The sequence below is a fragment of the Pteropus alecto genome, unplaced genomic scaffold, assembly GCF_000325575.1.
Source record: "Pteropus alecto unplaced genomic scaffold, ASM32557v1 scaffold39, whole genome shotgun sequence".
Classification (NCBI taxonomy): domain Eukaryota; kingdom Metazoa; phylum Chordata; class Mammalia; order Chiroptera; family Pteropodidae; genus Pteropus; species Pteropus alecto.
The window spans coordinates 4702028-4712487 of record NW_006443568.1 but is presented as its reverse complement, the minus strand read 5'-3'; the positions used below and the strand labels follow the sequence as shown (position 1 = coordinate 4712487).

Genomic DNA, 10460 nt, shown 5'->3' with positions numbered 1-10460 from the left:
AAACTTAAGTGGGAAGGGAGAGGAGTAGGCCTTATCCAAAGACATATCATGCGATGCTTTGCCCAGCGGCTTCCCACTCCCCAGGTGCCAGCAGGCTGCCACGGTATGTGCCTGGAGTTTAAAGGCAGGAACAGGCCTCACTGGGAGAGCTGCTGCCTCTGTAGCACCAGTCCTCACCTCCACAATGCTCAGGCCTGTAGAGGGCCCAGTGCCTTGCCTGCCGTTTGGGTGGGATTGAGGAAGTGGGTGTGGCATGGTGGAAGTGGGTTGGAGGCTTGGGGATGGCTTCTTGACACCTGGGGCTGGGGTGGCTTTGGAGGCTGGGTAGGATTTGGGGAATAGAATGAGAAGTGTCTTAAGTGGATAATGTGTCAGGGGAAGGCCCAGGGATTTGGCTCTGGGGCCCAAAGTGTTCTCCCTTGTTCTTCCCTCATCTGTGTGGCCACAGAATTCCTTTGGGGAGGGTCACTACCATCTGGGTCCTTCTCTGAGTTTGGCAAAGGTGTCATACTCCTTGAAGGGGACAGTCTAACCATTTCAGGTTCTGGGTTCAATGGGGGATGTCTGGCTGGGGTGGGTACGTTGCCCAGATGCACTCACACACACTCTTAGATATTCACACTATCAGCCATTCCACTACCACCTTTGACCCTACCCCCCCACTTTGCCCATTTGCTGTGCTCCCCTGCTATTTCAGAGACACCACCAGAGATGCCCCAAACTGGGCCTGCAGGAGCCAGGAGTTCAGGAGACATGTCTGCTGGAGTGTGCATCCACACACTCAGTACAAACACATCACACTGGAACACACGCATACACTCCTGCCACCCGCAGGATTACACACACATGCACGTATACCTGTGTGCACTCTCCCAGAAAATGGCAAACAGCTGCATGCCTGCTCCTCCTCGTGTACTTTCATGTGCATGGTACACGTCAGGTTTATCATCTGTATGCAGGCACGCTCATGCACATGTGTGTTTTTACATGGAGGTGCGTTTTGCATGCACCCATTCATTTATACATGTGAGGATGTAGCCTCACATTCTGGACTGTGCACATGATCCCTCGTGCACACTCTTGCACTCGCGTGTGCACACACCCTTCCTGGATCTGATTGCGGTGGTGGAGCACGCAGCTTGTTCCCATCTCCCGCCTTCATTCAGCGTATTTCTTGAGCATTTACTATATACCAGCCCGTGTGCTAGATGCTGGGGATAGAGGTGAGGAAAATTGACATAGTTCTTGCCCTGGTGGGGAGGACAGACATTGTACAGAAGGTCACAAAAATGACGATGTGCTTATAGATTTTTGTAAATGCCGGGAAGAAACTACTTTTCTGTGATGAGGCCTTCCCTATAGCTTCATGCTCCTAGATTTACTGTAATGAGGAATGGTAATGGTATGTATAGGGGAGAGGTGCTTCTGGGAGGAAGTGATATCTGAACTGTGGCCAGAAGTTGCCCAGATGAGGGCATTCCAGGCAGAGGGCGTGGCCTGGGCAGGGGCCCTGAGGTGGGAAGTTAAGAAGCATGGATAAGGTGGTACACCCTAGCGAGACCAGGAGGTGGGCGGGGCCGGTCTGGCAGGGCCAGTAGTTGACCTTACTTGGCCTCTTCACCCCTCCCCATATGCCCACCCCAGGTGCTCCCCACTCCTGTCCCTGCCCAGCCCAACCCTTTGCTGCCTTGCCCTGCTCAGGGCCCACTCTATCTGTTGGTCTCCACCCCAGGCCTGAGCCATATCTGACCTGCCCCATAGCTTGCCTGCTCCAGGGGTCCAGAGATACAGCATGAGAACAGGCTGTGACCACCTGCCGGGGGTTCCTGACCTACGGCCCCTAGGAACTGTCATGAAGTTCCTGGGGGCCAGCCCACAGATGGGGTTTAGCAAACAGCTGGCTCTTCAGCTTCAAGTAATCCCAGACTTGGCTCTCCACGTCAGCAGGGCAGCCCCTGTGGGTCCTGAGAGGTTCCCAGAACTGCTGTTCTCCCCACCCCTCAGCAAAGGTAACAGCACTGCTCGGTCAGATTTCCATGTGGGTCTTTGACTGTTGGGAAAGGCTCCTTTATGACTTAGAGAACCTCATAACAACAGTGGTTGCTAACATGGAGTCCTTACTGTGTACCAGGCACTCTTCTAAAGACTTTATACATATTAACTCATTCACAGCAATACTGTGGAGATAACATTATCATCCCCAGTTTGGTAACAGTCTCTGGGGCTTTGACTCACACCTTCTTGTTCCAGAATCTGTACTGTTGACCCCTCAGTTGCCACACTGCCCCGCAGAGGGTACAGGGAGCCAGGCTGTGATTTAGTTGAATCTGCTTTGTAAAGGAAGGAATGAAGGTTCCAGAGAGGAAACAGACTTGCTAAAGGTCACACAGCCAGCTGACAGCAGAGGGTTCCACTTCCTCTGCCCTCACCAGCTCTGTGACCTTGGGCAGGTTACACACTTTGCTGAGACTAATTCCTGACCCCAAACAAGGAAGAGATTAACATGGAAGCCAGAAAGGTGGGATCTTCGAAAGATGTGAGGGGACTGCAACTGAGAAGGAACATGGGGTAGGGGCTACTTCGGTATCCTGAATGTGGACTTTATAAGTCATTAATCTGTTCATTTATGTGCTAAGCATCTTTCTGAATGTGTTTATTTTGAAAAGTTCACAGCATCTCCCTGACAGGGTCATTAGGAGCCTGAGTGAGACATGCTTGTAAAACATCTACTAACACCTGAAACAAAAGAAGTGCTCAGTAACTATTGTTGTTGTTATTGTCATTTTACATTGGCAGAAGGAGTTCCCTGTGGGGATGAGACCTAGGGGGTCCTCGGGGGAAATGGAAATAGAGAAGGGCATGTGTTCAAAGCCTGCAGAACGTTATCCCAGCTGTGAAAGGGGTGTCATGACCATTTTCTAAATGAGGGCATTGAGACTCCCAGAGGAGGTCACTGCCCTGGGTGGCGGCTGGTGGTGGGGTGGGGGAGACAGGAAGGGAAAGGGGCAGTACCCTAGCTCCCATTGACCAGGGCACAGACAGCAGCCCCCTCCTGCGCTGATCAGCCCCACCATCACAATGGGAAACAGCCCTTCCTAACCCCGGAGGGCTGCAGAAATCCAGCCTAATTGGATCCAGGACCCTCGGGAGCCTGTTCCTCACAGGAAGTTCTCAGGAGCAAGCTTCCAAGACTGGCCTGGGTCTTGGGGATGGGGTGGGGTACAGCAGCTGGGGCTCAGGGCTCTGGGCTGCATGGAGTGAGGCACATGGAGGTCCCAGGGGTCGTGGGAGGAAACCTTGGAGCACTTGGGGATCTTAAGGGCACTGGGAAGATGGGAAACCTCAGCTTGACTCTCCTAGACCATCTCCTGCTCATCTCTTGCAGGCTGTCTTTCTGGCTCCTTAATGACCTTTCCATTGAAAAACTTGACCATGGCCTTCCCCTGCTCAGAGACCTCACCCCCTGTCCCCCATCCAAGCATCTTAGCCTGGAACTCAGCCCTTCATGAACTGCCCTAGCCTCCACTCCCTCTTTCCCCCGCAAATTTCTGCAGTTTCTTTCTGCAGCAGACCATATGTGATGCTGTGTGCTTTCTTGCCTCTGGGCCTTTGCACATGCAGTTCTTTCCACCTTGCCTGCCTTTTCCTGGCATCTCCCTCTTGATACTTCCCCTGTTCCACATCAGGAAGTTTCACCTTCATGAGCTCTTCATCCCTCAGTGGGATGGGCTCGTCTTTCTAGGAGCACCCCACCCCCTGGCCTAGCCATATCTCAGCAGTAGCTTGTTGCCTATCTGAGCGTATTTGAGAACCCTTTGGTAGCATTTTTCCATACTTTGGCACATGCTACTCCTCTGCTCAGAATGCTCTTACTGTACCCTTCTTCCTGGCCAACTTCTCAGTCTCTAAGGCTCACAGGAAAGACCCTATCCTCTCATTGATTCTCTCAGTAAAGATTTATTAGGCATCTAGTGTGAACTAGGTACGTGAGCACCTACTCTGTGGCTAGCACTTGGCTCTGGTCCTGCAGTAGTGGCTCTGTTCTTGTGGGTCAGGGCTCGAAGGAGTATTTAGAGGTGAGATGCAAAGGTAGGGTAGGGAGCATATAAAGGCAATGGATGTATATAGCAGGGTGGCCCAATTTCTGTTGAAGAGAGGGTCAGAAAGTAACCTTTAGCCAAAGCAGGACCCAAAGAAAGAGTCCAGTGAGCTATGGGTCTGAGTCGGGGTATGGGGTTGTAATCAAGATCCAGACCCAAGCTCCTCTTGAGGAGCTTCCCGCTACGTCAGGACTGGGCAGATCAGTAACCAGGCAATTCTGGGACGATGGAATCAGTGCTTTGGTGGGGGAAGCCCAGGCAGCTGTGGGAGTTCAGCAGAAAAGCTGCAAATACAGCCTTGGAAGGGGGCAGCAATCAGGAAGGTTTCCCAAGGCAAACACTGAGCTGAGTTTTAATGGCTGATGGGAACCTGGCAGAGTTTCAGATGTGTGGTGGTCCCTAGATGGAAGAGCATCGTCTATGCAAAGGCACGGTGGCATGAGAAAGCAACTAATTTTGGAGGAACTTGTAGGTAGTGTGATGAGGCTGGAGGTGAGGAGGTACCTGTTGAGATGCATGTGGCCAGCAGGGCCTCCTTGGCAAAGGCCTCTGGGTTCCACGCTGGGTGTGGGTCTCGAACTGTACCCCAAAGTGATGGGAACACAAGAAGGACTTATGCTGGAGAGTGAGTGATCTGGGCAGGCTTTCCTTTGTTTGCTCTGGTCCACCTCCCTGAAGCTCTCAAACAGGAGTAGGGGTCCCTGACTGTGCTCCTGGCTGGGGTCTGGGGTAGGGTGCAGGGCTCACTGGGACTGAGCAAGCGCTGGCCTCTCTGAGCCCCTCTCTCCTCCTGGGTAACCTGCAGGGCCAGAGGCCAGAATCTTAGTTAGTGGGGCTGTGGGCGGCTTGAGATGTCTTGCTTGACCAAAGCTTGCTGAACCTTTAGTTTTATTAAGAATATTACTTAAATAAAAATCACATAACCACCCTACGAAAAAGTCAGAGAAGACCACCACATTAGCATTTTGGTGTTTCCTTCCCCTCTTTAATCTCAGCACCTAGATTTTATGTAGATGTCATTGCTCTAACATATAAACTTCCTTCCCTCTGCCCCCTACTAATGTTATATCACAGGTTATTTTCTAAACACATGCAGGGTGGTTTTAATCCTTCTTTCTAATGGATCCACTGTCAGGGTGGAAAGTATGGGCTTTGGAGCCTGACTTTCTGGGTTCAGATCAGACAGACTACTTGACTTTGAGTAAGTTTTACCTAATTTCTCTGTGCCTCAGTTCCTTTTGCGTTTGATGTGTTAAACAAGTCATTACCATACCAGTAAATATTGCTATCATTAATGACCGTAGACTATGTCACTATTTGTCATGTTTCACAGGGCCATCCTCCTGTTGTTTAAAATTATGGATGTTTGAGGTTTTTGCTATTGTAAGAAACCACTGAAGCAAACAGCTTTGTGCATAAAACTTTGTCTATATTTAGGGTATATTCTAGGAACAGATGACCAAGAATGGGATCTCTAGGCCAGGAAGTCTGAAAATTTTTAGAGCTATGACATGTTATTACTAGATTTTCTTCAGAAATGATTGCTTCAGCTTACACTCCCAGCAATAACGGGAGTGCCAATTTCCCCATTTCCTCACCTTCATTGGCTATTATCGTTTTCTTATTTTTCTGCTATTTTAACAGATGAAGCTCTTTTAATTTTCACTGCTGGGAAAGCAGACCGTTTTCTGTGTTTATTAGCTGTTAACATTCTTTAGGTCTGCTCGTCTTTATGGTACATAGCCCCTTCTCAGATCAATTAGGAAGATAGGGCTTAGATATAAGAAATAGGAAGCAGTGACACAGGAGATAATATAGTGCCAGGGTAGGTGGAAGGAACTCGGAGGAGGAAGGAACTTCCTTCTGTCCGGGCCGTGACACGTTCAGTTCTCTCCTCCTAGACCATTTATTCATTCAGACATTTATCAGGGACTGTGAGGGGCTTAAAAGGTAAGTGGTGTACTCCTTCAGCCATGATTCTGCCCGACAGCAGAGATGGATGAGAAATCAGGCAGGAAACAGCGATATGTGTCTGATGATAGAAATGCAGGCCACAAAGGGAGCAGAGAGGAGAGGCACCCAACACAGTGGGAGGTGGAGGTAGAGCAGTCCCAGAAGGCTTTCAAGGAAATAGTCTGTAAGCTGGGGCCCGAGGAAGAAATGGAAGTTAACCAGTGAAATGGGGAGGGCAGAGGGTTTGAGGGAGAGGAGGCAGCGTGATCAAAGGTGTGAAAGTGAGAAGGGAAGTGGAGTGGGGGGCGGGGGGCGGGACTCTCCGTTTGGCAGGGGCAGCTGGAGTATAAGGCTGGAACAACTAATGAGGCCAAAGAGGTCAGCAGGGGCCGAACGTGTAAGACCTAAAGAATCCAGATCTTGTCTGGAGGGAAGTAGGGAGCCATGGAAGGTTCTAAGTTTCTAAGCAGGGGAGTGTCATGATCTGATTTATATTTTAGAAATATCAGTGACTACAGTAGGAGACTGACTGGAGTGAGGGATGTGGGGAAGCCTGTGAGCAAATTCTTGTAATAGCTGGACCAGGGCAGGGAATGTGGTGGACTGGACATACTCTTCTTTCGCCACCTGGTGGAATCCCAACCAGCTTCAAAGTGCAGGTTTAATGTCATCTTCCCCTACCCAGGGTATGTGCCGGGAAGATGGGGACTCTGTGGGGCCCGGCATGCAGCGGTCCATTGAGTGCCCACCACTAGCTGACCTTGACCTCCCCCTGCTCCTTCATGCCTCCAGACCCTCCATTTATTCCTCCCCCATCCACACCCCTTTACCAACCTCTCTCCCTCCCCTCCTTTCCTCCCTGCCTCCTCTTCCTCTCTCTCTCTCATTTCTTTCTTTTTTTTTTTTTTAAGACTAAGTTTATTGTTTTGATTATAAAAACAACTGAACGACATTACAGAGAATCTGGAAATCAGAGAAACAAAGACGAAAAACCAGATCAGCTCCAGCCGCCTCCCCCAGCACTCCCAGCCTCCCTCTGGGCGTGGTTCCCTGCCGCTTGCTTTTTCTGACGCAGGTTTTTATTTTTGCCTCCTTGTAATCATAGTGTCCGGACAGTTTTGAGTCCTGCTTCCTCCCATTTGCTCTGTGGCCACGGGGTCTGGGCACATCTCATTTTGTAATGTCTGTGGGATGGGCTGGGAATGGTGATGGGATATAAGTTGCTTAACCACATCCCCCTGCCCTGCGCTGGGCAAGGCTAGTCACATTCCACCTTGGGCTGCCCATTGTCTTTGTGTCTGTTTGTCTAGGCCTCAATCTCCCCAGGTGGCAGAGCCTGCTTGGCACCTGGTGTACCCCTTCTGTAGTGTTCCTCCCCCAGTGCCCCTTTGGGACAGCTTGCTAGACTGTCCTCAGAGGCTACCCTCCTGGGACAGGGTGATGGACAGACCTAGTTTCAAATACAGAGTGGGTTCTGTGACCTCAGACAAGTTACTTCTCTAGACCTTGGTTTCCTTATATATAATGGGTCTATTGCAGCAGTAAAATAATGGCTATAAAATGCCCTGATACAGTTCCTGGCCCATTGTAAATGCTCAAGAAAAGGTAGTCAATATTATTGTACTTTTTCATCAACAGAGAGTATCTGAGACCCCCTTGGGCTAGATGCTAGAATAGCAGAGGTGAACGAGCACCAGTCCTACCTGAGAAGTGCTCATAATCTGATGGGGAAGTCACCCAGGGAAGCATCAAGGTATGATTGGCCCCGTAGTGCCAGGTGGTGTCCTAACTCCATCACTTGCTAGCTGTGTGTCTTGGGCAAGTTGGTCAACTTCTCTGAGCTGCTGTTTCCTTTTCTGTTAAATGCACATTTCACAAGGTCATTGGAAAGATTCAGTGACATGACACATGACATACTCAGCACAGTGCCTGGCACATAATAATTGTTGAAATCAATGGTAGCTGCCATTTTTTTATTATTATTATTGTTATTGTTATTCTCATATACAAGGTGCTGTTGGGAACACAGAGGAAGTGACTGACTGGGGGTTCAGGGAAAGCTCCGTAGAAGAGGGAACACTTGAGCTGGGTCTTGAAGGATGAGTAGAAGTTCACCAAGTGGGAAAGGACACTCTAGGTAAGCAGCCTGTGATTCCAGGTTGAAATCTGTCAATGAGGGGTTTGTTCTTTGGGGGTTTAAGCCATTGTGTTCATCCCAGCTTCCCTGAGCACCCCTTACTGCCTCCCTCTGGGTCTGTACGGAGGGCCGTGCATGCTCACCCACTTTAACAGCATCCACCTGTGACTCCATGCTGTGGTGGCTGTGGGTTCCAGCTCATGGGAGTTGCTGTGTCCCCATCTATCCATGTATCTCCATCTACAGTCTGTGTGTCATGTGTGTCTGAGTTTGGTGCTGTTTGTCTGCATGTTCTTGTGGCCATGTTTGTCCATGTTGATATCCAGAGGACCTCCCAGGCCACAGCACTGGGGCATCTTGCACGCCTCCTTGGCCTCCAGCTCTAACTAAATAGCCAGGCCTCCTTGACCCCTCTCCTGCCTGGCCCAGGTGCTGTCTCTGCCTCTCACCTCCATTCCCTAGGGGCTTCCTAATAGATGTCCTCCCACAGCCTCCACTTTTGGCCTCTCCAGTCCTGTCTACACTCAGTGGTCAGGGGTCTTTCTAAATCACAGATTCCATCCTATCACTCACTGCTTCAAATCCAGACTCCAAGACGAGGATTCAGGAACCAACCTTCTGGGTCTAGCGCTGGCCGATGGCTCCCAGTCTACCCTGGGATGCTTAGCTCCCTTCACATGCTGTGCTGCTTCTCTCCTCTGGGTCTTCTATCAGAAATGCTTCCCACTCCTTCTTTGCCAGGCTAACTCTCACTCATCCTTTAAGACCCAAAGCAGGCATCACCTCCCCTGGGAAGTCCTCCCTGATCCTTTCTTTCCACCCTGGGTCAGGTCCCTGGCTCTGAGCTGCTCATCCCTTATTTGGGGGGCAGGAGTAAGTGACTTGCCCAAGATCACACAGCTGGCGAGTTGGAGCCAAGATTTGAATCCAGGTGCTTTGGGCTCCAAGCAAAGCAGGCTGTTCCATAGGCCAGGTGAGGTAACTGTAGCTAGGACTTGTGGACAGGAGTGGGAGTCTTGAGGACGTGGCTGGTGGTGGATCTGAGCCGAGAGCGGTGGGAGGGGATGTGTTGTGGATCAATGTGTGTCTGTGGCAAGAGCATCTGGGCAGATGGGGATGCCCACCTGGAGTCGGGATGTCTTAGGAGAAGACCAAGTCCAGCTTAGACCTGCTGGGCCTGAGCAGCCCACGAGACAGCCAGAGGAACATGTTAGTGAGGCAGCTGGAAAGCCAGGCCTGGGGCTCCAGGGAGAGGCCTTGGCTGCAGCAGACAGAGACTTGGAGGTTGGTTGGTATTTAAAGGCCTAGGGTAGATGGGCCACCCAGGAACTGTGGCCAGTGGGAGAGAGGAAGTGCCTGCCCTAACCCGAGGAGCCCAGCCTTGGGATAGGGGAAGCTGGGAAAGAGACTGAGAAGATGAGGGACCTAGGGGTCATGGCACATATATCTTCCCAAAGGGCCTAGATGGCAGGGAGGCCATGGAGGATAGGACTGGAAGGTCCCCCGTTGACTTTGACCATGTGGAGGTCCTTGGTGGCACGTAGTAGATTTCATAGGTGAAAGTTCTTTTTTGCAGAAGCTTGTAGGCCACTTGTCTGCTTCCTCCACTCAGCTTGGGGCTCCCAGAGGGCAGGGCTCTTCGTTTACCCCAGGTTCCCCAGCACTGGACCCCTGTTTGACCCATAAGGTGTATCTAGAATGAATGGATAGATGGATTGATAGACAGATGGATGCATGGGTGGATGGGCCAGCTTCCATCAGGATGCTGTTTTCAGAGGCAACTCTGTGGGGTGTTTCGTTCATCCATCCATCCCAATTTTTTCCTCTTTTAGAGCAAAACAAAATGACAGTTTGTTTGTCCACTGCGCGGATCAGGGCTGTGGGTCTCAGGGATCACAGCACAGAATCTGGGCTTCTCTCTCTGGGGTTTGAAGCCCAGTCACCAGTGTGTCTCCTCTGTCCATCTGGGCATGGATACTCAGTCCCCGCCCATCCGGTCTCCTATGCCCCAGGCCTTTCCCTCTGCCCTTGGTCCACTTAGCTTCTTTGTTCCCCTGGCCCAGCACACTGCCTGACTGATGCCTTCTTGCCACCAGCATTCCATCTCAAAACCTTAGCACGGCATTCAAGGCCCCGTGGACTGGCCTTTGTCTCTCACCCCCTCACCACTCTCCAGCTCTTTGGTGCTGGTGGGTGGCTGCTTATTGTCCCCACCCTGCCTTGTACTGTCACACCTCAATGCCTCTGCTCAAACTGTTGTCTCTGCCAGG

General features: G+C 51.0%; 1 protein-coding gene across 1 annotated transcript in view; it reads left to right on the top strand.

The window, feature by feature from the left end:
- The first annotated feature begins 8047 nt into the window (after positions 1–8047).
- Positions 8048–10460, top strand: part of ZNF362 (zinc finger protein 362) — a 23856-nt gene continuing 21443 nt past the window's right edge. Inside the window, exon 1 of the mRNA XM_015599038.2 lies at positions 8048–8190. Within this exon, the coding sequence (XP_015454524.1) occupies positions 8153–8190 (38 nt within the window). The 5' untranslated portion in view covers positions 8048–8152. The remainder of the gene's footprint in view (positions 8191–10460) is intronic.